Source organism: Silurus aristotelis, assembly GCF_946808225.1.
Source record: "Silurus aristotelis genome assembly, chromosome: 9".
Taxonomy (NCBI): Eukaryota; Metazoa; Chordata; class Actinopteri; order Siluriformes; family Siluridae; genus Silurus; species Silurus aristotelis.
In genome coordinates this window covers 18,897,518-18,923,587 of record NC_139582.1, presented here as the reverse complement: position 1 = coordinate 18,923,587, position 26,070 = coordinate 18,897,518, and the positions used below count along the sequence as shown (strand labels likewise).

Sequence of the window (26,070 nt, the reverse complement as noted above, 5' to 3'; positions counted from 1 at the left end):
CCAGTCTACTCACTGAGGGAAAATATGTCCAGTTTAACTGAGACAGAGCAGAGCTCCAGATTTGTTTCATTATCAGAGTATTTACTCCTGTTTGGCATTAGAGCCTGCGTGGTACGTACAATAACACTAATTAGCAAATAAACACTGAATAAAGGCCATTGGCTTTTGTACTCTTGTGGACACTTTTACTTGAACTTCAATATAAAACACATTGTACCCTCTGGCATGTATAAAAAGCTAAATATTTTTTTCTTAAATATACCATGAATGCATGTAGCAGATTACACTAAAAAGATATAAGATGCTATTCGGTAAATTAGTTATCTTAACTTTTTTTTTTCCTGGTGGTCTAGTGGTTAGGATGCGGCGCGCTCACCGGTGCAGCCCGGGTTCAATCCCCGGTCAGGGAACCGACCCCAGCCATTAGGGTTGCACAAGCCAGTGCACTCTTAGTGCCGGTCCCAAGCCCGGATAAATGGGGAGGGTTGTGTTGGGAAGGGCATCCAGCGTAAAAACATGCCAAATCGAACATGCGGATCATGAATACGGATGATCCGCTGTGGCGACCCCTAATGGGAGAAGCCGAAAGATTTAAAAGCTATCTACATTTTTTTTTTTACCTTTTACCACTACAATACTGTACATACATATGGATTGAAAATGTAATGTAACGAGTACTGTAATTCTGGCTTATTTCATAATTATTAGTGAATTTTGTATGTTCTAAACATGTGGAAAAAGATTTGTGGGAACATCCCATTCCACATTTATACCCCATTTCCTTTTCTTGGAAGATGTTCCACTAGATTTTGGAGTGTGCTTGCGCTTGAAATCTGTGTTCATTCAGGCACAAGATCAAGCTAGGTACTGATGTAAGTGAGGTAAGAAGGTCTGGGGTGGAGTGTTCTAATTCCTCCCAAAGGTGTTCAATAGGGTTTGAGCTCTATAGCAGGCCACTCAAGATCTTCCACTCCAACCCATGCAACGCATATCTTCATAGAGCTGGCTTTGTGCACAGGACATTGTCCTGCTGGAACAGGTTTGGGTCTCATACTTCAAGTGAAGGGAAAATGTAATGCATCCAAAGACATTCTATATAATTTTGTGGTAACTCTTTGTGAAAGAACCACATTTGGCTCGGCCATTGCTCATTGAACTGGATACTAGTGTTGAATTGTGCACATTATTTAATTCATATACCTATTGTTAATATCTTCTGTTGAGGAATTTTTGGGAAAATGTGAATTTTTGCTGAAGCAGGATTTTTTGCTACATAATTATTTTTAGAACTTTGCGAATTGTTTTCAGAAAGTCCTCTGTTTTCTCTTTTTTTTTATAAGGTCATTTCTGAGTCCTAGTCATTGCATAAATGTCAGGAAAACATCAGTGTTTTTTTCCAAGAAAATTCTGGAAGAAATTCTGGAATTTCCAGAGGTTACGGAAGCATGAACTGACTAAATTGAAAATGATTCGTTTGCAAAGTTTAATTCTATTAGCTACTTGAGTACTCAAAACTTCATTAACCAGTTGGTCTCACAACTATATGATCCTCATTGTTGTTTTACTTCAGTTTATTTAATAAGAACTTTATTTATTATTACATTATTCAGTTCATTACAGTTCATTGATGGAACTGTAATTCCTCTTTACTCCAGCGCTCATTGGAAGCTTTGTGGTTAACCAACAGTTCTCACCGTCTCCAGCAGACGGGTTCCAGGCACAACTCACCCGATGACTTGAATTCATCCCACTCCTGATGTGCGTAGACTTCATTCACATTTATGGAATTTAGCAGACAACCTTTTTCAGAGCAACGTACAAAGGTTCTTTGAGTCTTTATTAATGAATAAAACTACACTTGTATGTTAAATTACAACTTAAAATAAATTAGCCTACAACCCTTTGAGAGAGAGAGGTATATAAAAGACAAAGCAAAGACAAAGCAAACCTGGAAAGTGTTAGTTTAAGTGTTTTAGGAAGAGGAAGTTCTTCACATATCGCTGTAGGATAGCCAGTCGTTTATCTGTGTAGTGTTCAGAGGTAGACCTGCAAACAGAGAGTTGAAATGGCAAAAGACTGCACCTCAACAGCCTGTGTGGACAGAAATGGTTGAATACTTCTGATGTTGTAGAGAAGAAATCAACCAAAACGAGTCACATTAGCAACATGTGAGAAGGAGAGTTGATCGTCCATAGCTACCCCAAAATTGCGAGCAGTGGTTAGAGGGGAAAGCAAAGAGTTATAAAGAGATATTCTGAGATCTTGACCTGGAGATGAACCACCTGGGATGACCAGCAATTCGGTTTTGCCGAGATTGGGTTTTGCCTTCATCTCAGCTCATCTGTAATCTATGGAGACCAAACCCACATCCATTAGTGCAATCCCAAAATCCTTTGGGAAATACGATGGTAATCATCTTTCCATGCCTTTGTATGTACTTATTGTTTGTCTATACATTCTGTGTTCTAGTTTGTTATTTAACCACGCAGTGACAAATGAGTGCAATCGAAGGTTCAGGCCTAAGTACTGCCAGACTGACCCTGATGGGCCCTTGAGTTATGGCCTTAACCATTTCTGCTTCATCTCTGACCACAGCTTCCTAACAAACTGGGATACCCGAAAAAACAATTTCACTGTGCGAATTTTAAGGTACATGGGACCAGTAAAATCCTCTTCTTTCTTATTTTCTTGTAGAGAATACAAGGTTTGTCGTAAATATATGAACCAATTCACTATCGCACATCTTTGACTCCAGCCAGCGGTGCTTTATCTGCTGTCCGAGTCCATTATCTGGCTTTTGATTCGATTGCTAGCCATCACAGACGAGTTAAACAAAAAAGGACCTAGTACCTACCCTAAAGTCTTTTTTTATCGTTTTGGTTTATATTGTTTGGCTTTGAAACCTCTTCTTATATCAGTACCTGACTTTACTAACACCCATGTGGCTGAATGAGCACAAATCTCCACAAACACACTCCAAAATCTAGTGAAACATCTTCTCAGAAAAGTGGAGTTCATTAAAACAATAAATAGGGTTCTTGATATAACCGTGGAATCAGATTAGATGTATATTAGTCTGCTGAATTTCACATACTGTTTGATCCAATCCATACCATTTCATTTTCACAAAAATTAAAAATAAAAAAATCAATGCTGGTTTTATGAACTACAAATGCCAAAGAACCACCATGCATGTTAAGAGACACGTGGATGCCACCTTGTGCCTGTCTGTGCATGTTAAAAAGCATTAAATGACTGTATGATGTACTATTTTATATAAATAGCATTATAATAATGCCATCACTTCTTCCAACCATTCTGACTTGGTTCCTGTTATATTTAAACGCTGCTGACAAATAACGCAAAGAACTTTGGCACCATAACTATGTAGCTAGCATTCTGGAATTCGAATACATTGGATACACAAGACATGGTAGAATTACAACCTAAACTGGAATAAATGCTGCAATTCTTTGGAAGCCTCATATGCATTCCTCTTTGTCAGCTTTGGAGGGTGCATTTTCAAATAACCCACAAGGCAAGGCAATCCACTAACGCAAATCTTTCATTACCCTTGTGTGGAACAGAGGGAGGCCCCACTCCAGATCCTCAATGGTATAACAGGGCAACCCTATAGATGCTCTAAAACGAAAATAATAAATAAATAAATAAACAGGGGCGGTTTGTCAGCTTCGGAGGAACAGTTGCCAACTGAGAGCCTACAAACAATATTCAGGTTCTCATCATTGACTGGTAATGATGCCACAATGACAAGGGATACAAAAGAATATCTAACTCAAGGGTCATCAATAACAAGAGGAAAAAATGAGGCACCAGTTTAAACTCACCAAGAACAAGATGTCCCTCCATAACCGATCATCAAACAACACAATTGTCAGATAGACCTTTGGTAATATTCAAGGAACTGTCAGAATACTTGTGTGACACAAAATGTCTTTGCATGTCTGTTGTATTTAGCATGAGCTGTTGGTTAGGGCAACTATATGGAAGCCCCCAATCCTAATTCTAAAAGATATTCCTTACAAAACCAAGAAAGCTTCTCTTACAAAGACCACCTTACTGAATGTGAAACATGGTGGTGGCAGCACCATGCTATTGATCTGCTTCTGCTCTTTTGCTCTTTGAAGATCTATTCTGGCACACAACCTGAAAGCTCCTATTATACAACTTAGGAATTAAGCATTAAAAACATTTTTTTAAATCAATAAACGAGATTTAAGTATTAACCTTTAACCTACTTCCTATCATAGACTTCTTACTTGACCATGAAAGTCGGGCTGTGGATTCGGCCAGTTGGCTTATGCCATTACAATAGTTATGCTTTCAGGACACGACCATTAACACACTCTGCTGGCTAAGCAACCAGAGCAGTTCGATTGCCTCATGTAGCATCATTCTGAACTATGCATTTTACTCGCATTCTAGAGGTGAAAAAGAAGTTGCAAAACTGTAATTTCAGCCCCCACATTTCCAGTGAAGCACATAGAGTAATTAGGGTTCCGTTAGTATGTGGGAAATAATTGGGGGTTAGAAAGATCGTAATTCACATGTAAAAAGATTCACAGATAAGCTTTTATATCCAACAGTCCCTTACCCATTATAAGTTCAAGATCACAATGTAGTGTTAACCTTCATGAAAATATTTCTTACACCTGAATGAGGAAGCCACATCAACGGAGTTAATTAAATTTTCCATTTAAGCTTTTATTGCATAACCTCCATCCATTAGAGGCTGTTGTGAGTTTGCATATAGATAGAGAAGGTAAAAAGTATGGGAGAGAGAAAGAGAGAGAGGCCCTCCAGGCTTGAAATCCATTCTGTGTAATTTATATTGAGCATATTTTTCAGATTACATTAGTTATTACATTCACATGATTTTAATAAGCAGTTACATGAAAGGTACATTGCCACTAGCCTTGGGGTAACATAATATTAAAGAAATCTCATTTTCTTATTTTCCCACAATATTAGGAATTAAGCATTACTTTAGGGGCAGTGGTTAAACAAATACTACTTATAAATTTAATTGCGTTGCCTAATTTCCGGCATTAATGTGAATAATATATTCATCAAAATGGACTTTGTAGCTAAACTACAGATATATCAGGATTACACTGGGAAACCAAGTGTAATTAAAATTATGCTGTTTTTTGAGACAATAACATTGTTTTTGGTTATTTGTTGTTTGTGTTAATATTAGCAATTTAACATTAAAATTACATGTGTAAACAAAAGTAAAAAAAATGCACAAAGATAGCCAGGTGCTGAAATAGGTAGGCTAGCAAAAAAGGGACCAAATTTTACATGGTCTTGGAATTCGAAATGCTTAGAAGCTGTTGCTTGACTTGTACACATCTGACTTGCTTGTTTTGTGGCTGAGGAACCTTGCACCCATTAAAGTGAGATCGGTGGAATGACCACCTACTGCACTGGCTGTGGGTTCACTGTGGTACCATGGAGGCCCAGGAGATGAGTAGACTACATTAAAGCTGCCTTTAAGGTCCACTGGTTTGGACAACACTTTGACCATAAGTCACAATCAATCATGAGGGGGGCACAAGGTTGGCTGACAGTTGCATTGAAAACTCCTCAGATGCTCCCACACATGGTTGACCTTATTGTATAACTGCTTTGTCAAGACTTGAGTGCTTCTGAATGTGGAAAGTAAATCCACATATTGCACGGACGTCAGCAGTCTGATTACAGAGGCTTGCTTGTGGCCCCAACAAGGCCCTGGTTTCCACTACTGCCTTATCTAGTAGATGGACAACTAAATAGATTTTTTTTTTCCAAAGGAAGAAATGATTTGTCTGCAATATATAAAAGATTTGGCCTCTTGGAATATAGATAAGGTGGATTTGGATACTGCAAACAAATGCTGTATGCTAGTATTCTTGCATTTAGGGTAGTTATCTGCAAATGGAATGCACAGCATCATTTAGTACTTTGGACCTAAAGATCCAGCCTTCCTAAAGAGATTGCGAAAAACACCAGGAAAACCTCTCTGCTGAAGGCAAATGTAGTGGTCACTGGTCATGCCTCGTTTGGGGCTTATAAACCTGTCTGTAATCTAGAAGCAAGGGACTTTGGTCTGTGACACTCCTCCCAAGAGCCTAGAGAGGAAAGTAACTGTCGTATTGGAGTCCCTGAAGACTATGAAAGACTCCCCTTTTGCTCTTCTGATGCTAATTGCGTCAACAGAAAGCGTGGGACAACTACATGCCTTTGCAATAAGCTTGCCTTGTGCATACAGTTGTGGCCAAATGATGATTTCCTTGAACTCTAGGGTTCTGCTCAATGTCATATCATTCACATTTTCTTACCTAGTCTTCTTTAATCTTATAGAACACCCTGATGGGGTACACACTGAGGGTTCTGTGATCTGCACCAGATGGTGATGTCATTTTGCAGGGGGATTAACTAGTGACAGTCCAGTTCAGGAAGTCTGCACTGATCCTACTTGGATCTATATATGTTTAGGAGGTTCTTCAGGGTTACTGTAGGGTCTTGATGGACTGAACAATTGAATATTAATACTGGAGAAGGCAAGAAGATTTGCACATTGTACCTAAAAAACATAAAATAGTTATAGAGACTTAGCTGGTGGGTTCATTTTTTTTGTGGGATTTGTTCGACCTTTCGCTTCTCATGAGTGTCATTTCCCGGGTGTTGCCAGATCGTGTTTAATCTGTGTAAATGCTACAGACAAGACAGATTAGATGATAATTGAAGGCCAGGCACAGATCACAGGTGGCCTCCCCCTCCGCCCACACTTATTCAGAAACCCTGTAGCTTCCAAAGAAAGACATTTTTTTTTGTGTAACGAGACAAAATAAGGTTCAGGAGAAATCCAGTCATTGCATCCTATGATTTAAATGTGGAAGACTGGGCAATGACCTGGTGACTGTTAGCTGCTGGCTGTAATGTGATCATTATCAGCAGGTTGATGTGATTTGATTTTGGTACAGCAGGTTAACTAGTTCATTTATTGATATATGAGGTGGTTTTAAAGGTTTCGTGACTAGCTCTGTTTGCAAACAAGTACTTTATTTATCCACATTTTACACACCTTCAAAATTGTCCCCTTGCACAGCAATACAGCGCCCCCAGCGTTCCTGCCACTTCTAGAATGTATCCTGTAAGTCTTCTTTTCGCACCTTCTGCGGTTCATGCTGGATCTCCGCAGTGGTATCAAAGCATGAATCTTTGAGCTGGATCTTCCAAATCTGGCGAGTAGGGTGGGCGCAGAAGTAAGATCATGTGGATTGTTCTCCGATGATCTTTATAAACAAGTTGCCGAATGGTTTCTAATTTTTCGGGCGTTGAGCTCTTCAGCTCTTCTCGTTTTCAAATGATGTTCTTTCACTCTTGAGGCACGCTTTGCCACTCAAAACACCTCAAATGACTCATTGCTGCATCACTGTATGTCAAACGTATGTCATTTCAAACGTCCCTGTGGGGACTTGCTGTCCATGAGGAAATCGGTTAAAACCTAAAGTGGATTTGGCATCCACTGGTTGTCATCTAGGAACATTTGGAGGCTTCTTCAAACTACATCACTTGTTCATCATCAAGCTCGATCCAATCGTTTCTACAAACGGGCCGGTATGGGTGCAGGTGTTCATTCCAACCAAACAAGGGCCAAACCTGATGGTCATTAAAAATTAAAAACATTAGATTTCAACAGGTCAAATTTGGTGTGGACTTGCTTGGTTGGAATGAACACCTGCACCCACCCCGGCCCTTTGTGAAAAAGTTTTGACACCCCATGACCTAGGGTTGCACTTTTTTTTTTCTTTTTTTTTTCATATATCGCCAGTAGCAACACCGAGCTGCCACTCATTTACCACTTCTGTGGTAAATGAGTGGCAGCTCATATTTACACATACAGTGTTTGTTAAGAATAATGAAACGATATTCTGGTCCACGTTTGTATACTTCATTTCTAATTCACTTTGAGAAAACTTTTATTCAGCTGTTGTGCTCTGAAACCCTGAAAAACACAAACACACTTTGCCCTGCAGGGTTGCCATGACAAAAGTATGGAAATACTGTTTCCCACCAAATACTGTTTGTTTGTTGACTGACAGCATGGCATGACAGCAACCTGGTTGGAGGTGCTGACTCATCCCAAAAAAATTGAATACTAATGTTTTATAATATAATGTTACAACAACATTACTTGCAGCTTGCGGTTTGTTTAGTACAAACTGTTTTTTTTAATAGTTGTTGACAAATCCATCCTGCCTGTATTTAGTTTGGTTGGGATGATATCTGAGTTACATGGAGTCCTTCTATTTTTTACAGCTGCTTCTCTGTGGTTTTATTACCATCTGGATGGCAATGTTGGTGTTTCTCACCCCCCACCTCCAGACACGCTCCCCCTCCTTCAACCCTGAGGAAAGAACTGCTGTTTTTCGATAAACTTAAGGGCGGTCTGGTCTTTTCACTTGTTTTCATTGATGCCGCTGTCATTTGTAAGCATGTACCACAACAAGCTTCCATATTTAGCTCTATTTAGTTTGAGTAAATCTGCCAAAAATATTAAATGTATTCAAATTTTTGGGAAAATATACTGTTATAAATTATACTAATTATGTACTGCAGCAGGTTATACAAACAGTAATAAATAAAAAAAATGGACATGGGCAAAAGTACAGGGACCCCTGCCTTTTACAGCCATATGTGGTTCTTCTTCACACTGTTAGCACAAGGTTGGAGGCACACACTTGTATAGGATGTCTCTGCATGTGGGAGCATCACATGTTTCTCTTTACTTGAACTAGGAGACCCAAACCTGTTCCAGCATGACAGTGAACCTGTACACAAAGCCAGCTCCATGAAGATATCGGTTGGTGTAAAAGATATACTACTCTTGAGTGGGCTACTATAAAGCTTTGACCTCAAACCTATTGAACACCTTTGGGATAAATTGGAACCCTGACTGCTCTCCAGGCCTCCTCATCTCGCCTGGCTTTATCAACACCTTTATGAATGAATGAGCACAAATCTGCACAAGCACACACCAACATCTAGTGGAACAGCTTCCCATAAGAGTGGAGGTTATTCTAAGAGCAAATGGGGACTAAATGTGGAATGGGATGTTCGAAAAACACAATCCTATGGTCAGATGTCCACAAACTGATGTCCATACAGTGTATATACAAGGTGTAAAAGTGCTACTATGCTTGCCTACAAGGCCAAAAATGGACCAGGACCCTCTTACCTCAGAGCCCTCATCACACCTCACACTGCACCATGCTGCCTGAGATCCTTCATCGCTGCTCGACTGGTACCACCTTCCCTTCCCGCAGATAGCACGATAGACCAAAAAACTTATCAGAAATAGTTTTTATGGAGTTTTATGTTGAAATAATGAAATGTATTAATAAAAATATAATTATTACTTATAAAATAAAGTAAAATGTTAATACAGTACAGTACTGTATACGTAAAATGGCATTTTTGGGGTGGCCTCCGTTTATAAACGGGGGATTACTGTATAAAAAATGTAAAGTACTATCTCAAATATCAGTTTGTGACTCCTTTGAAAGCTCCAAATGTAGACTTTCTAGACACTCTTGTGTGAAATGTCTTTATGATTAAATGTCTTTAATGATTAAAAAAAACTTCTATGGTCTCGGGTCTGTAATGTAAAACGCATGCAAACTCATATACGATCCAAGAGCTTACATTTCTAAAGTCTGGTATATACAAGTCTCCTTTTTTTTTCTTTCCCGTCTGATATTTAAATCCAATCGCAGACGACTTTTACAGCAAAGGAAATGAAACGCAGGTTTGTTATGTTACTCTCGACGGCAGAAGCAGAACGACACAGAAATAGGATGATGGGAAAACGTTCCTGACTAAATCAGAGCGACCGCAGCTTCTCATCAATCATAAACAAACCAGATTACAGGAATTCATCTGTACTGTATATATTTTTTAATTGAACTTCTGGTATAAATCAGACGAATGCAAAAAAAAAAAAGTCTTCTGTGAAATGCCACATTACAAAAAAAATTATAAATATATAAATAATACAAAAGCATAAATATGGCTGTGGTCCACACACACACACACATTATATATATATATATCTGAAAAGAGAAAGTGAAATAGAAATGGATTTGACCTATGAGGGAACCGAAACGAGGAAATAATTGTCGGCTGATTTGAAAGTATGAAAGTCTACAGTTCAGTGTGATAAGAAGTCGTTTGAGGTTTGAAAGTCATTTCTTTTCCAGCGCGCCTTTTCTGCTCGTCATCCACCTCCTTCCTGCCCACGGGTTTCTCTTTAGGCCACTGCTGAGCCGCATAACCCGGCACTTCTTCGTCCATAACTGCCAGAAAGTCGTAAAAAGGCACAGGGGGACGCCATGATTGGTCTGGAATCACACCTAAAGAGAAAACAGGGTGGGGTGGAAGAAATCTGTGAGAAAGCACTTAACTTTAAAACTACAAAAACAGAAAAAAAAAAAAGAAGAAATCCACACTTGTTTATAGAAAAACCTTAATATGAATCCTGATTGATTGATCAGCTTTAAATAATATATTGGTTAAGCTTGAATATTTATTTCGACTATACACACGTTTTTTGTAAAACTTCATATTCATTTCATAATCAATGATCTGAAAGAAACAGTGGTGGACAAATTACACAAACCATGTACTTATTAGAAGAAAAAAAATTTGACTACAGTAAAAGTGTCACTTCAGTTAAAGTACAAAAGTATGTGCCTTTAAATGTACTTAAGTATCCAAAGTACTATGATTTATTATGGCTATAATGTTCCTATTATAATTTTTCATCACAAGACTCAACTGTATGTGAAAAGATCAATCTATTAATTGAATGATAGTAATGACTCAAACACAGATTGATATCTATTACAATTATCATGAGCCCAAAAACTTCCTTTCAACTACTTCAAGAAAAACCTGCAAATTAAGCCACAGGTGGTGTGGAAAGTTCGAGTCAGGAGTTTCTTGCATTATTTATTCCTTTTTAAATATTGTTGTTTATCTGATGCTCATGCTAAGTAGATACCACCAAGTGGCAATAGTAAAAAACGACTGATTTCGCAAAAAGGAGTTGAGTAAAAGTTTGACTTTAAAATGTCTTCTTCTTCTTCTTTCGGCTTCTCCCATTAGGGGTTGCACAGCGGATCATCCGTCTCCATACCACCCTGTCCTCTATATCTGCCTCTTTTACACCAACTACCTGCATGTCTTCCCTCAACACATCCATGAACCTCCTCCTTGGCCTTCCTCTTTTCCTCCTACCTGGTGGCTCCATCTTCAGCATTTTTCTACCAATATAATTCATGTCCCTTCTCTGCACATGTCCAAACCATCTCAATCTCGCCTCCCTCACCTTGTCACCAAAACATCCTACATGGGCTGTACCTCTAATAAACTCATTTCTAATCTTGTCCATCCTCATCACTCCCAACGAAAACCTCAACATCTTCAGCTCTGCTACCTCCAGCTCCACCTCCTGTCTTTTACTCAATGCCACTGTCTCTAATCCATACAACATCGCAGGTCTCACCACAGTCCTATAAACTTTCCCTTTCATTCTTGCAGATACTCTTCTACTGCCGTCACACTGTCCTCATACATGTCCTGCACCACCCTCACATACTTCTCTGACACACCTGACTTCCTCATACAATACCACAACTCCTCTCTCGGCACCCTGTCGTACGCTTTCTCTAAATCCACAAATACACAATGCAGCTCCTTCTGTCCTTCTCTATACTTCTCCATCAACATCCTCAAAGCAAATAAGGCATCTGTGGTGCTCTTCCTCGGCATGAAACCATACTGTTGCTCACAGATGGTCACCTCTTCTCTCAGCCTGGCTTCCACTACTCTTTCCCATAACTTCATGGTGTGACTGATCAACTTAATTCCCCTGTAGTTACTGCAGGTCTGCACATCTCCCTTATGCTTAAAGATCGGTACCAGCACACTCCTTCTCCATTCCTCAGGCATCCTCTCCCCTTCCAGAATCCTGTTAAACATTCTGGTTAAAAACTCCACTGCCATCTCTCCTAAACATCTCCACGCTTCTACCGGTATGTCATCTGGTCCAACCGACTTTCCATTCTTCATCCTCTTAATCGCTGCTCTCACTTCCTCCTTACTAATCCTATCTACATCCTGCTTCACCAACTCCACATCCTCCAACCTTCTCTCTCTCTGATTTTCCTCATTCATCAGCTGCTCAAAATACTCCCTCCATCTTCTCAACACACTCTCCTCACTAGTCAACACATTTCCCTCTCCATCCTTTATTGCTCTAACTTGCAGTACATCCTTCCCAGCTCGGTCCCTCTGCTTGGCCAATCGGTATAAATCCTTTTCTCCTTCCTTAGTGTCCAACCTCTTATACAGTTCCTCATATGCCTTTTCCTTGGCTTTCGCCACATCCCTTTTAACCTGCTGCCGCATCTCCTTGTACTCATGCCTACTTTTCTCATCACTCTGTCGATCCCACTTCTGTTTTGCCAATCTCTTTCCCCTAATGCTCTCCTGCACTTCCTCATTCCACCACCACGTCTCCTTGTCTTGCTTTCTATTTCCAGATGTCACACCAAGTACTTTTCTAGCTGCCTCCCTCATCACTCCTGCAGTAGTTGCCCAATCATCCGGCACCTCTTCACCACCACCAAGCCCCTGTTTAACCTCTTCCCTGAACCTCACACTACACTCTTCCTCCTTCAGTTTCCACCATCTTATTCTTCTTTCAAACCTTACTTTCCTCCTCTTCTTCTTCGCCTCCAAAACCATCCTACAGACCACCATCCGATGCTGTCTAGCTACACTGTCCCCCGCCAACACCTTACAGTCTCCAATCTCCTTCAGGTTGCATCTCCTACACAGAAGATAATCCACCTGTGTGCACCTTCCTCCACTCTTATACGTCACCCTATGATCCTCCTTCTTCTTAAAATACGTGTTCACCACTGCCATTTCCATCCTTTTAGCAAAATCTACCACCATCTGCCCTTCCACATTCCTCTCCTTAAAACCATACCTACCCATCACCTCCTCATCACCTCTGTTCCCTTCACCTACATGCCCATTAAAGTCTGCCCCAATCACCAATCGTTCTTTCCTAGGTACGTTCTTTCCTTACTCCCTTTCCACTTGGTCTCCTGAACACACAACACATCTACCTTTCTCCTCTCCATCATATCAGCTATCTCTCTCTCTTTACCCGTCATAGTACCAACATTTAAAGTACCAACCCGAACCTCTACTCTCCTACACTGCTCCTTTTCCTGCCGTCTCTGTAGACTCCTTCCTCCTCTCCTTCTCCTCCTTCGGCCAACAGTAGCCCAATTTCCACCGGTACCCTGTCGGCTAACGATACCTGTGGCGGTCGTTGTTAACCCGGGCCTCGACCGATCCGGTATGAAATTCTCATTTGTGATCCGCATATTTGATTTGGCACATGTTTTACGCTGGATGCCCTTCCTAACGCAACCCTCCCCATTTACCCGGGCTTGGGACCGGCACTAAGAGTACACTGGCTTGTGCCCCCCTAATGGCTGGGTTTGACTTTAAAATGTAGTGAAGTTAAAATTAAAGTCGTCTCAAATGAAAATAATTCAGTAAAATGCAGATCCATAAAAAAATGACTTAAATACAGTAACGAATGACATTGACGTCCTCACTTTCCACCACTGGAAAGAAAGCAATCAGACATAAATCCATGAGTTAAGACAAATAAGACTGGGTGTTCGATTAGGACAACAAAAAAAATAATCTGAATGTATTTATTTTAAATAAATTAAACAGACACTACACTGTATATAATCAACAAGGCTTATCATCTTATCAGAGTCTGGATTTCAGCTTTAGATGCAGCTAACGACACTTTTTGTAACATTGCGTCATACATTGTCAGAAAGTCCAGACAAAGCTGGAATGAGATGGATATTAACTTTAGAGAATGCAGAGCTGGAAGCTTTTCTTACTTAGCACAAACCTGTTCCCAACCTTCATTTAGGGGAAAAAAAATTAAATTACAGAAGCAATACTGCTCTGTTTAAACTCCCCAAACGAAAGGTCAATGCCGACTTTCCTACTGCATTGTTCCGAGAGCACGTCTTCAGCAAACTTCCAGTAATCCTGGTAAAGAAATTAGCTGAACGTAAACTGGTCTCATCTCGATTCCTGTCAAGCTCATAAAGCCGAAGGTCTCATTGCTGGGAAATAACTGCACGCCGGCAAGAGTGAGAACGTGCCAGCAAGATCGACATGGACCGACGCACTACTGGAATACGTTCACAGGGATTCAGACTGATTATCTGTACCCGAATGGCCTACGGGAAACTTGAAAGCATAAAAGCTAATAGACCAGAAAGGGAAGTTACCAAAAAATGTGCCATTGGATTTGAAGGAGATTAAGGACAATTTTTTTTTTTATGAGTGTCTGATATCAGGATCATCCATGAGACAAAGAAGAATCGTCACTTAACCTTCTGGAACAATGTGTGACAGATGGCAGTGGGATTGAGTGAAAGGAACATCCAGAGAGAAAGACAGAAGGTCAATCACTAAAGGTATAACCTGGCATTTGGGATTTTTTTTTATTTTTTTGCAAAAAAAACAATAAACCAGACTCTGTGTGTGTGTGTGTGTGTGTGTGTGTGTGTGTGTGTGTGTGTGTGCACTTATCTTGCACTTATTTCTGGTCCTGCTGTAATAGCGGACCAGATCATTGCCAGCTTCTTTAAAAGCTCTGTGCTTACATTGGATTACTTAAATAACACAAACATAAATAAACACAGTGCCTTGTACAAGTGCCCTTCCCATATTTTCCACACTGATACAACCTGGAACTTAACTGGTCTTGTGTCAGTTATACCATACTCACAAACCACCTTAGTCACAAAAAAATGTATTCCCCTGTTGCTGTGAAACCCCTAAATTAGTTCTTATGAAACCACCAAATTACACATGATTGCAATATAAATACACCTGCTACATGGAGAGAACATAACTAAGCAATCACAAAAACGAGTCCAGAAGATAAAACTAACCCACAAATAGGCACCAAGCAAGGAAGGCATTGGTCAAAAAAGCAACCAAGAGGCCAAGGGTAACTTTAAAAGAGCTGGAGATCATAACATGGAAAGCTAGCCTTTATGGAAGTGTGGAGAGATGTTAGTCATTCTTGGAAACTGGAGTTAAATTTGTTGAATTATATATATATATATATATATATATATATATATATATATATATATATATATATATATATATATATATATATATATATATATATATGAGATAAGACATGGCCCAAATCACTAACACTGACAATCTCAAAATGGCTCACAACTGAAGCATGGTGACCTTTGTGGGATCCTGAGAAGAGTTGTGACAAAGTTAGTAGAAAATAGGCCAAATAAATAGGCTAGATAACCTTTCTAGGCCTCTCCAGGCCTCCAGACTTGATATTGGGCAGGAGGTTAATCGTGCAACAGGACAAATAACCCCTAATGCCAAAGCTACTGTGACATGGTTCAAATCCAAGGACCTGAATGTGTTTATCAAAACCCCAGTCCTCAATCCAATTAGGAATTTCTGCTAAGAATTGATAAGATTTGTTCACAGACATTGAGCAAATTTGAGAAGGAAAAAAAGAGATTGGCTTCCAGATGTGCAAAGCAGACGTATCCTGAGAAGACTTGCAGGCGGAACTGCAGTCAAAAGGTGCTTAGTGACCCAGGAGTGAACTCCTGCAAGCAACAAATGTCTGTTTTTCTGTTTTGTTTAACATTTGTCTCAGAATAAAACATATTTGGTACCTTCAAATGTTTAACCTTACTGGGTCAATTATTTGATTTAAACAAGATGTCAATTTCCATTCCATGATGTAACACGACAAGATTGTGGAAAAGTACATGAAGGTTCATGGTAAATACAGCGCTAAAACACTGCCCATTAGCAATTTGGGTAAAAGACTGCTAGTACTGTGTATGGCAGTTTTGATAGCAAATGAGCAATAGCCCAAAAGCTGGCTTGAATTTATCAGTTCATCTGAGGCATGAATAATGATTTCATTTTAAATCTGGCTCCAAAACAATCACAAAAACAGACCCATTATAGCTAAAAAATACATGGTCAGTCTGTTAGCATAGAGTTCACATGTGGTGCTGAACCTCAAGTGTGATTTAACAAAACACTCCTAGAAAATATCAAACACTACGCGCTTGTTAAATAGCACTGTGCTCGGTTTATACGCTGCCTCGCTGGCCATCACTAAACTTTATACACCACAAATATCTTATTAAACGTCCTGATACCACAGCGGCCAAGTAACGTCAAGGTGTCCGACCACCTTGTCCTTTTGTGCCAGCATTCTGACCGGGTTCAGATCATTTTGTTTTTGACCTAGCACTCATGAAAAGGTCAGCTGCCATTAGCCTAAATCATCTTAGACAAAGTGAAGTGCACAGCGTTTGACAGCTGTTTGCATTTCAGCAGCAGGTAAGAGCAAAGGACTGTAGACAGACCGACTGGAGTGCGGTGGTAAAACCCCCCAATGAACATGACGGATGGATGAAAGTATGCTTTTAAATTACAGAGAGTTGGCCCGCCAAACCCAAAAGGACACGGCTACGGGAGCTGGAGGGTTGCAGGAACATGGCTGGAAATGATCAGACACAATTAATGAATGTAGCTACTCCAAGTTTACAAGAAGCAGACAGACTGGCACAGGAAGGGTATCTTGCCAGTTTTTTTTTCTGTCCCGCAATGACAGAAGAGTGGTGTTCGGTTTAAAAGAATGTTAGCCTACATTAGAATTAAATGTTTTTTTTTTACTTTTTTAATGCCATTCAAGCATCGGTGGCAATTTCCATGGCAAGATCAAGGTGGGTATGATGAGATGTTATAGCATTTTACAGGGTTTTGACAGTTGAATTTTTTACATAAGTATTCCAGTGTTTTCTTTGGTGATACACTTCCAAGATTCCAAAGTGCCAGATTCCCAGATTACAGGGCGGTTTCAAAAAGTTTTGAGACTAGTTTTCTAACACGCCAACAGGTGGCAGCACAAGGCTGCATGCACAGTCACAGGGAACACCGAAGTTAATAAGTCATTGTGTAAAAAGACATCGTCCTGTGTACATTGGGAGCTGTGCAACTGGTCCTCTTCTGACCACGTGCGTTACCACGTCTCCGAGTCCATCATGAACAGTGAGTTAGAACTGAGCTCTCCTTACACGCAAGTTTCTCGCCGGAAACAACATGATCTCACATACGCAACCCCTCAACTCGCCATATTTGTTTCCTGTGGACTTCGCCCTCTTCCTGAAGATGAAGATCCAGCTCAAAAGTTGCCATTTTGACATCACTGCGGAGATCCAGTGCGAAACGCAGAAGGTGCATGACACGCTTCAAAAAGAAGACTTTAGACTATTTTAAATATTCAGTCTTAAGGGATTTAACCGTTTGGAGGGTTTTTTTGGACATTAGGTACAATGGCGATTGTGTTAACAAATGCATGAGGGATCGGAATGAAGTCATTTTGATGTAAATGGAAGCAAGCTCCTGTGTGATAACATATTCCCAAACATGCTAGCTAGAACGTTAGTCTGTATTTGTCTGTACCGGTCAAGAAGTGTGGGATTTTAGTGTCTTATGTTATCTCATCATAATATTCATAGTGATTTCTTGAAGAACCAAAACCTCAAGATACATATACAATTAAATTTGTTTGCGCTTTCGTATTATTTTTTTTTTCTTTTACCACTAAAATTAGCAAAGGTAGCCTGGGTGTGCATAGATACACCTCACCTGCAGGCTGCTCCTGGTTGTTGTCTATCCGCTGAAGCCACTGTATGATGTTATCAGACAGCAGAGGGCGCTCTGTGGGGAAGTGATACACGTGCCCAACTGAGCTAAGCTGTGAGAGCACCAGAGCAGGAAGTGGAGGAATGTAGCCAAGATAAGTCTCAAGGACGGTCCTTCCTGCAGGTGTTCGACCCCTGCAAAAATAGAAATTAATTAAGACAGTAATAAACTAACAGTTCGCGTTCATTTTTGGACTTTCGAAAATAAATTCCTCACAGATGGATCCAGCACGGCAGCCAGGAGCCCAGCCGTCCCGTTCTTTCGGCTTTTCTCATCTCCTCGAGAGATCGCAAATTCTCTGGACTTTCTTCTCCACCGACAAACATGATCAGCAAAGGCTTCTTGAGCTCCAGGTACCATGGCAGGTTCTCCACTGTTAGTTCAGGCTGATTAGGAGAGTTGTAGAGGAGAGGAAAAGAAAAAAAAAGAAATCCGTCATGCATGTAGGTGTTGCTGGCATTTATTATTTTTATGATTTGATATTAGTTCAGTTGATATCAAATTTGACCGTCTTAAACGAGAATGCTTTATGTGACAAAGAACTGTCAGCTCTATTTATCGTGATATTTCAACCAATAAAATTGGAACAAAAAGAAGGTAAATAAAACACAATGACTTCACATTCAAACTCGCGTTCAAACGTACCATCACCAAGAGGACAGGGGGCACTACTGAGACATTACAAAGAACAGGACAACCCTCCAAAAAATGCTAAAAGAACAAGATGAAAACAAATCGTGTGAAGTCCCTATAGCACCGTTAAAGAAACTGCAGTAACATCACTCCCTGCAATTGTTAACCATCTCTTGCATTCTTCATGTGCCGGAATAGGGTGGCCAGATGGAGATGATTTCTCAGTAAAAAGAAAAAAAACCTTTGCCCAAGTCACATAATTGCGCTATGAGGCTGCTTCCCTTTTAACCGGAACAGACAAAGACAAACAGAGGGAATCATCTCACAGAGGGAACCTTAAATAGCAATGCCAATTTGCTTTGACACAAAACCAGCAGGCCTGCAGCAGGAAAACATGCCAAATAATCCTCACCAAAGTCAACAAAAGATTGAGAAGATGAACAAAAGTTTTGGAACAGCCCAGACAAAGCATAGATTGGAATCTTATCAAAACCCTTAAAAATGACTAAAGATCCCCTTATAATTCGATAAGTCTGGAGGATCTTACCCAAAAAGACTGCGTATTGAAACTCAACCAAAATGTGTTTTGTCAAAGCCAGGGCATGCAGGTTCTTGTTCTGTTCCCCTCACAGTTTCTACATTGTATTTTATTTGAACGTTGATGGTCCCTATATCACGAAGCTCTGACGAGATTACTCTTGCGTTCGCAATTTGACCGTGGCTGTGCAGACGCGCTCTTTTTTATTTTCACTGTATTAAATAATCAGGAGGAAAATAAAGATTAGATCAAAACGACATTAACAATGTCCGTCTCTGCTTCTTTTACGTCATTAGCTGCACGTTGGCTTTTCTCAAACTCGAATGAATCAGCGGGAGATTGCATTCCTTCAAAGCAGCAGTTGTTTTCGTTAAAGAGCCGCAATAAAATTCGAATTTGGGAAGAAAAAAATAAATCTCAAAGCCGTTTAAAACCCCACTGGTTTTTCTAATAAGTGCTGTGATGTTGAGAAGATTAAATGATTGGATAACACCAGAGTAGTTTTTGTTGAAGGGTCAGGAGAACGATATGACTCACGAATGAACCGGTTCTTACAAATGTATCCAGTGTGGCTCTCCTGATGTCCGAGATTATCTCCTGTAATGTGGACAAATGAAGGGAATGTGATTTTCTTGGGACTTCTGGGCCATGAGACACCAGGACAGCCGGTAGCATCACAGAGTGCTCATGAACCCTAGAAAGAAAATACAGACATATAAACAATTTAATGACTCATATTTCACATTTACCACTCTCGCATCTCATCTTCAACATCTCACGTTCAGCTCTCTCGCATCTCACGTTCAGCTCTCTCGCATCTCACGTTTAGCCATCTTGCATCTCACATTCAGCTCTATAGCGTCTCATCTCTTGCATTAAACATTCAGCTCTCTCGCATCATACGTTCAGCTCTCTCGCATCATACGTTCAGCTCTCTCGCATCATACTTTTAGCTCTCTCGCATCTTACGCTCGGATCTCTCGCATCTCACGCTCGGATCTCTCGCATCTCACGCTCGGATCTCTCGCATCTCACGCTCGGATCTCTCGCATCTCACGCTCGGATCTCTCGCATCTCACGCTCGGATCTCTCGCATCTCACGCTCGGATCTCTCGCATCTCACGCTCGGATCTCTCGCATCTCACGTCCGGATCTCTCGCATCTCACGTCCGGATCTCTCGCATCTCACGTCCGGATCTCTCGCATCTCACGTCCGGATCTCTCGCATCTCACGTTTAGCCATCTTGCATCTCACATTCAGCTCTATAGCATCTCATCTCTTGCATTAAACGTTCAGCTCTCTTGCATCATACGTTCAGCCCTCTTGCATCTCACGCTTAGCTCTCTTTCATCATACGTTTATCTCTCTCGCATCATACGTTTAGCTCTATCCAGCTCACGTTTAGCTCTCTCGCATCTCACGTTCGAAACTCTCGCATCTCACGCTCGGATCTTTCGCATCTCACGTCCGGATCTCTCGCATCTCACTTTCTGTACTCTCACATTTTATGTTCAGCTCTCTTACGTCTCACATTCTGCACTCCCACAGCTTACACTCAGGACTCTCACATCTCATACTCTGCATTCTCGTTTGAAACATTCAGCTCTTTTTTCATCTCCCATTCTGCACATTTTGCATTCACCACTTTCACAGTTTACATTCAGCACTTTGACCTTTCACATCTTACATTATTCACTCTCGACTACAATGTGCACATATATGAATTCCATACCATCTTTCTGCCTCCTTGTGCTTAAACAGCCCCAGGATCATTTCTCCTCTTAGAAATTTTGCTGCTTCTTCGAACATGGCCACATCTGCAAGAGAGGATGTGAATAACTGGGATGTAAACAAAGCCCATATCTGCTGAACCACACTATGTTCCACAACAACTTTGTATACACAATCTGTTTAGTTTTGTTTCCAAATCGACAAACATGGCAGTTGCAGGAAAAATACGTCTTCTGTGATAACAATCAAAAGTTTTTTCAGTGCTCAGGAATCTCGCTCAATCAGGTACGTTAAATGAATTGGCGTGACGGTTCGTTTCATACCTGGATCTTCAGGTGTAAAAAGGCCAAGCACTCGGACGGGTGAGAGAGAAGAGTGTCTGCTATACAGATCTCCTTCCAGGAATGACAGGACTTCATCCGAGGAGGAGAGAGAGAAAGGGATGGACAAATGACTCCTGTAGAAAAGAAAAAAAAAAAAGATTGTGGGATTAAGAGCATCAGCCCAAATCCAAACACGGTAACTAACATCCACATGTAAATGACGCACAATTAAACAGATAATGGCACAAACAAAAACATCCCTCTCGCCCACACACTCTCTAGTATACACATAGAGAAGAGAAACACAAGCTGTGGATGAAATTACTCATTCGTTCACCCGTTCACTGGTCCCTATATCGCGCATGGCACGAGCAGATCCAGACACGGATATAGAATCAGAGGGGCTCAGACATGGGATGCTGATAGGAACAATTTTGTCATAAATGTTAAACCTACACCTGTTGCAGTGTTATACATGTATTGTATGTTTATAGTAAACAAATGGTTGTCGTGTTTTTTTTATACCAAAATACATTAAATTGAAAAGATGTTGAAAGAAAAAATTAACGCGTCTTTTAATTTTTTTTTTTTTTTTAATGAAGATCAACAACAATACGTAAATATATTTACGAATTTATGAACATGCATTATGTACAGCATAACATTATTTTCACGAGGATTTCCTGTAAGTGTCCTCAAGCCGACTTCAGAGGACAACTGCGTAAAATGTGGTGCGGTTCTGCTAATTCGGGTTTTGGCAAAGCTTCTTTGCCTGAGAAGATTTTCTATTAGCTTTTGGCAACAGTACATCAAATGTACAGTCGATATCTGAGTGCTTTGTGGGTAAACTCAAACTCTGACACTACAAAATGGCTGACACCTGATTATACGAGGTGGTATTAAAAGGTTTGTTTACAACAGCTCTGCCATGTTTATCTATATTCTATGTGAATTTTAGGACATGCCTCGGGCTCTGTAGTGTCATGATGCATCAGTGGTGCGGAGAGATAACGCTCTAAAACAGTCGGAGGGCCTGTGGATCAAACCACAGTATAACCAAACTGCTACTCTTGGGCCCTTGAGCAAGGCCCTTAACCCTCTATGCTCCAGGGCGCTGTAAAGCGGCCACTCCGACCCCAGCTTTCTGACATCTCTGTGATATAACATGATTGCGTAAAATCTGTTGTGCTTTCTACACATTATATTCCACATTTAGTTTGCTGGTATGATAACCTCCACTCTTCTGAGAAGATAGATTCGAAAATTACTAGATCACCACTACATTTTGGCATGTGCTTGTGAAGATTTGTGCTCATTCAGCTATAAGGGCTTTATTGATACCAAAAGGGCAGATACTGATGTAAGATAAGGGTGATGATAAGAAGGCCTTTGGTGCGATCAGTTTAATAGCACGGCTTCTCTATTTTCAATCTGCAAAAAAATAAACGAGGTACTGTGCAAGTGCCTGGTTTGTCAATTCTAAGCTACGAAAACCACTCAGGAAAGGGATTTGGTCAATTTAGAGATTTTATCAGGAACGATGTGGCTTTGTGTCTCAACCCAGCCATTAGGGGGGCACAAGCCAGTGTACTCTTAGTGCCGGTCCCAAGCCCGGGTAAATGGGGAGGGTTGCGTTAGGAAGGGCATCCAGCGTAAAACATGTGCCAAATCAAATATGCGGATCACAAATGAGAATTTCATACCGGATCGGTCGAGGCCCGGGTTAACAACGACCGCCACAGGTATCGTTAGCCGACAGGGTACCGGTGGAAATTGGGCTACTGTTGGCCGAAGAAGGAGAAGGAGAGGAGGAAGACGTCTACAGAGACGGCAGGAAAAGGAGCAGTGTAGGAGAGTAGAGGTTCGGGTTGGTACTTTAAATGTTGGTACTATGACGGGTAAAGGGAGAGAGGTAGCTGACATGATGGAGAGGAGAAAGGTAGATGTGTTGTGTGTTCAGGAGACCAAGTGGAAAGGGAGTAAGGCCAGGAACATTGGAGGTGGGTTTAAACTGTTTTATCATGGTGTGGATGGGAAGAGAAATGGTGTAGGGGTGATTCTGAAAGAAGCATACAGTAAGAGTGTAGTGGAGGTGAAGAGAGTTTCTGATAGGGTGATGATCGTGAAGGTGGAAGTTGAAGGGATGATGATAAATGTCATCAGTGCCTATGCCCCACAAGTTGGCTGTGAGATGAAGGAGAAAGAAAGATTCTGGAGTGAATTAGATGAAGTGGTAGATGGTGTACCTAGGAAAGAACGATTGGTGATTGGGGCAGACTTTAATGGGCATGTAGGTGAAGGGAACAGAGGTGATGAGGAGGTGATGGGTAGGTATGGTTTTAAGGAGAGGAATGTGGAAGGGCAGATGGTGGTAGATTTTGCTAAAAGGATGGAAATGGCAGTGGTGAACACTTATTTTAAGAAGAAGGAGGATCATAGGGTGACGTATAAGAGTGGAGGAAGGTGCACACAGGTGGATTATCTTCTGTGTAGGAGATGCAACCTGAAGGAGATTGGAGACTGTAAGGTGTTGGCAGGGGACAGTGTAGCTAGACAGCATCGGATGGTGGTCTGTAGGATGGTTTTGGAGGCGAAGAAGAAGAGGAGGAAAGTAAGGTTTGAAAGAAGAATAAGATGGTGGAAACTGAAGGAGGAAGAGTGTAGTGTGAGGTTCAGGGAAGAGGTTAAACAGGGGCTCGGTGGTGGTGAAGAGGTGCCGGATGATTGGGCAACTACTGCAGGAGTGATGAGGGAGGCAGCTAGAAAAGTACTTGGTGTGACATCTGGAAATAGAAAGCAAGACAAGGAGACGTGGTGGTGGAATGAGGAAGTGCAGGAGAGCATTAGGGGAAAGAGATTGGCAAAACAGAAGTGGGATCGACAGAGTGATGAGAAGAGTAGGCAGGAGTACAAGGAGATGCGGCAGCAGGTTAAAAGGGATGTGGCGAAAGCCAAGGAAAAGGCATATGAGGAACTGTATAAGAGGTTGGACACTAAGGAAGGAGAAAAGGATTTATACCGATTGGCCAAGCAGAGGGACCGAGCTGGGAAGGATGTACTGCAAGTTAGAGCAATAAAGGATGGAGAGGGAAATGTGTTGACTAGTGAGGAGAGTGTGTTGAGAAGATGGAGGGAGTATTTTGAGCAGCTGATGAATGAGGAAAATCAGAGAGAGAGAAGGTTGGAGGATGTGGAGTTGGTGAAGCAGGATGTAGATAGGATTAGTAAGGAGGAAGTGAGAGCAGCGATTAAGAGGATGAAGAATGGAAAGTCGGTTGGACCAGATGACATACCGGTAGAAGCGTTTAGATGTTTAGGAGAGATGGCAGTGGAGTTTTTAACCAGATTGTTTAACAGGATTCTGGAAGGGGAGAGGATGCCTGAGGAATGGAGAAGGAGTGTGCTGGTACCGATCTTTAAGCATAAGGGAGATGTGCAGACCTGCAGTAACTACAGGGGAATTAAGTTGATCAGTCACACCATGAAGTTATGGGAAAGAGTAGTGGAAGCCAGGCTGAGAGAAGAGGTGACCGTCTGTGAGCAACAGTATGGTTTCATGCCGAGGAAGAGCACCACAGATGCCTTATTTGCTTTAAGGATGTTGATGGAGAAGTATAGAGAAGGACAGAAGGAGCTGCATTGTGTATTTGTGGATTTAGAGAAAGCGTATGACAGGGTGCCGAGAGAGGAGTTGTGGTATTGTATGAGGAAGTCAGGTGTGTCAGAGAAGTATGTGAGGGTGGTGCAGGACATGTATGAGGACAGTGTGACGGCAGTAAAGTGTGCAGTAGGTACGACAGACTGGTTCAGGGTGAAGGTTGGACTGCATCAAGGATCGGCCCTAAACCCTTTCCTGTTTGCAGTGGTGATGGACAGGTTGACGGACGAGGTCAGACAGGAGTCTCCCTGGACTATGATGTTTGCAGATGATATTGTGATTTGTGGTGAGAGTAGAGAGCAGGTTGAGAAGAGCCTGGAGAGGTGGAGATATGCGCTGGAGAGAAGGGGAATGAAAGTCAGTAGGAGTAAGACAGAGTACATGTGTGTGAATGAGAGGGAGGGCAGTGGAGTGATGCGGTTGCAGGGAGAAGAGGTGGAGAAGGTGGAGGAGTTCAGGTACCTGGGGTCAACAGTGCAAAGTAATGGAGAGTGTGTTAGGGAAGTAAAGAAAAGAGTGCAGGCAGGGTGGAGTGGGTGGAGAAGAGTGACAGGAGTGATTTGTGATAGAAGAGTATCTGCAAGAATGAAAGGGAAAGTTTATAGGACTGTGGTGAGACCTGCGATGTTGTATGGATTAGAGACAGTGGCATTGAGTAAAAAACAGGAGGTGGAGCTGGAGGTAGCAGAGCTGAAGATGTTGAGGTTTTCGTTGGGAGTGACGAGGATGGACAAGATTAGAAATGAGTTTATTAGAGGGACAGCACATGTAGGATGTTTTGTTGACAAGGTGAGGGAGGCGAGATTGAGATGGTTTGGACATGTGCAGAGGAGGGACATGAATTATATTGGTAGAAAAATGCTGAAGATGGAGCCACCAGGTAGGAGGAAAAAAAGAAGGCCAAGGAGGAGGTTCATGGATGTGGTGAGGGAAGACATGCAGGTAGTTGGTGTAAAAGAGGCAGATATAGAGGACAGGGTGGTATGGAGACGGATGATCCGCTGTGGCGACCCCTAATGGGAGCAGCCGAAAGAAAAAGAAGAAGAAGAAGAAGAAGATGTGGCTTTGTGTCTCGATGCAGAACATGTCATAACCATACTGCACTGTATCTGTAGCTGATATTTGGTTTGTTGTTGTGGCTTGGAAATGGAATCAAATGGAGCCAGAGCTCAGACCGGGATAAAAGCCTTTATAGGAGATCAATGAATGAATAAATTAATGAATTAAAGAATGAATTTTGCCACATAATTACACATGATCACAAATGCAAGAGTGCATGGCATGG

At 41.3% G+C, this 26,070-nt stretch overlaps 1 protein-coding gene across 2 annotated transcripts in view; it reads right to left on the bottom strand.

The window, feature by feature from the left end:
* Window positions 1-10,137: 10,137 nt before the first annotated feature.
* Window positions 10,138-26,070, bottom strand: part of txndc16 (thioredoxin domain containing 16) — a 21,992-nt gene continuing 6,059 nt past the window's right edge. Inside the window, exons 14-19 of one of the 2 annotated variants that reach the window (XM_083550305.1) lie at window positions 21,128-21,261; window positions 20,806-20,890; window positions 19,610-19,766; window positions 18,118-18,287; window positions 17,845-18,035; window positions 10,138-10,421 (exon numbers count right to left, since the gene is read on the bottom strand). In XM_083550305.1, the coding sequence (XP_083406431.1) occupies window positions 10,213-10,421; window positions 17,845-18,035; window positions 18,118-18,287; window positions 19,610-19,766; window positions 20,806-20,890; window positions 21,128-21,261 (946 nt within the window). In that variant the 3' untranslated portion in view covers window positions 10,138-10,212. The remainder of the gene's footprint in view (window positions 10,422-17,844; window positions 18,036-18,117; window positions 18,288-19,609; window positions 19,767-20,805; window positions 20,891-21,127; window positions 21,262-26,070) is intronic. The other variant, XM_083550306.1, reaches the window with a different exon arrangement.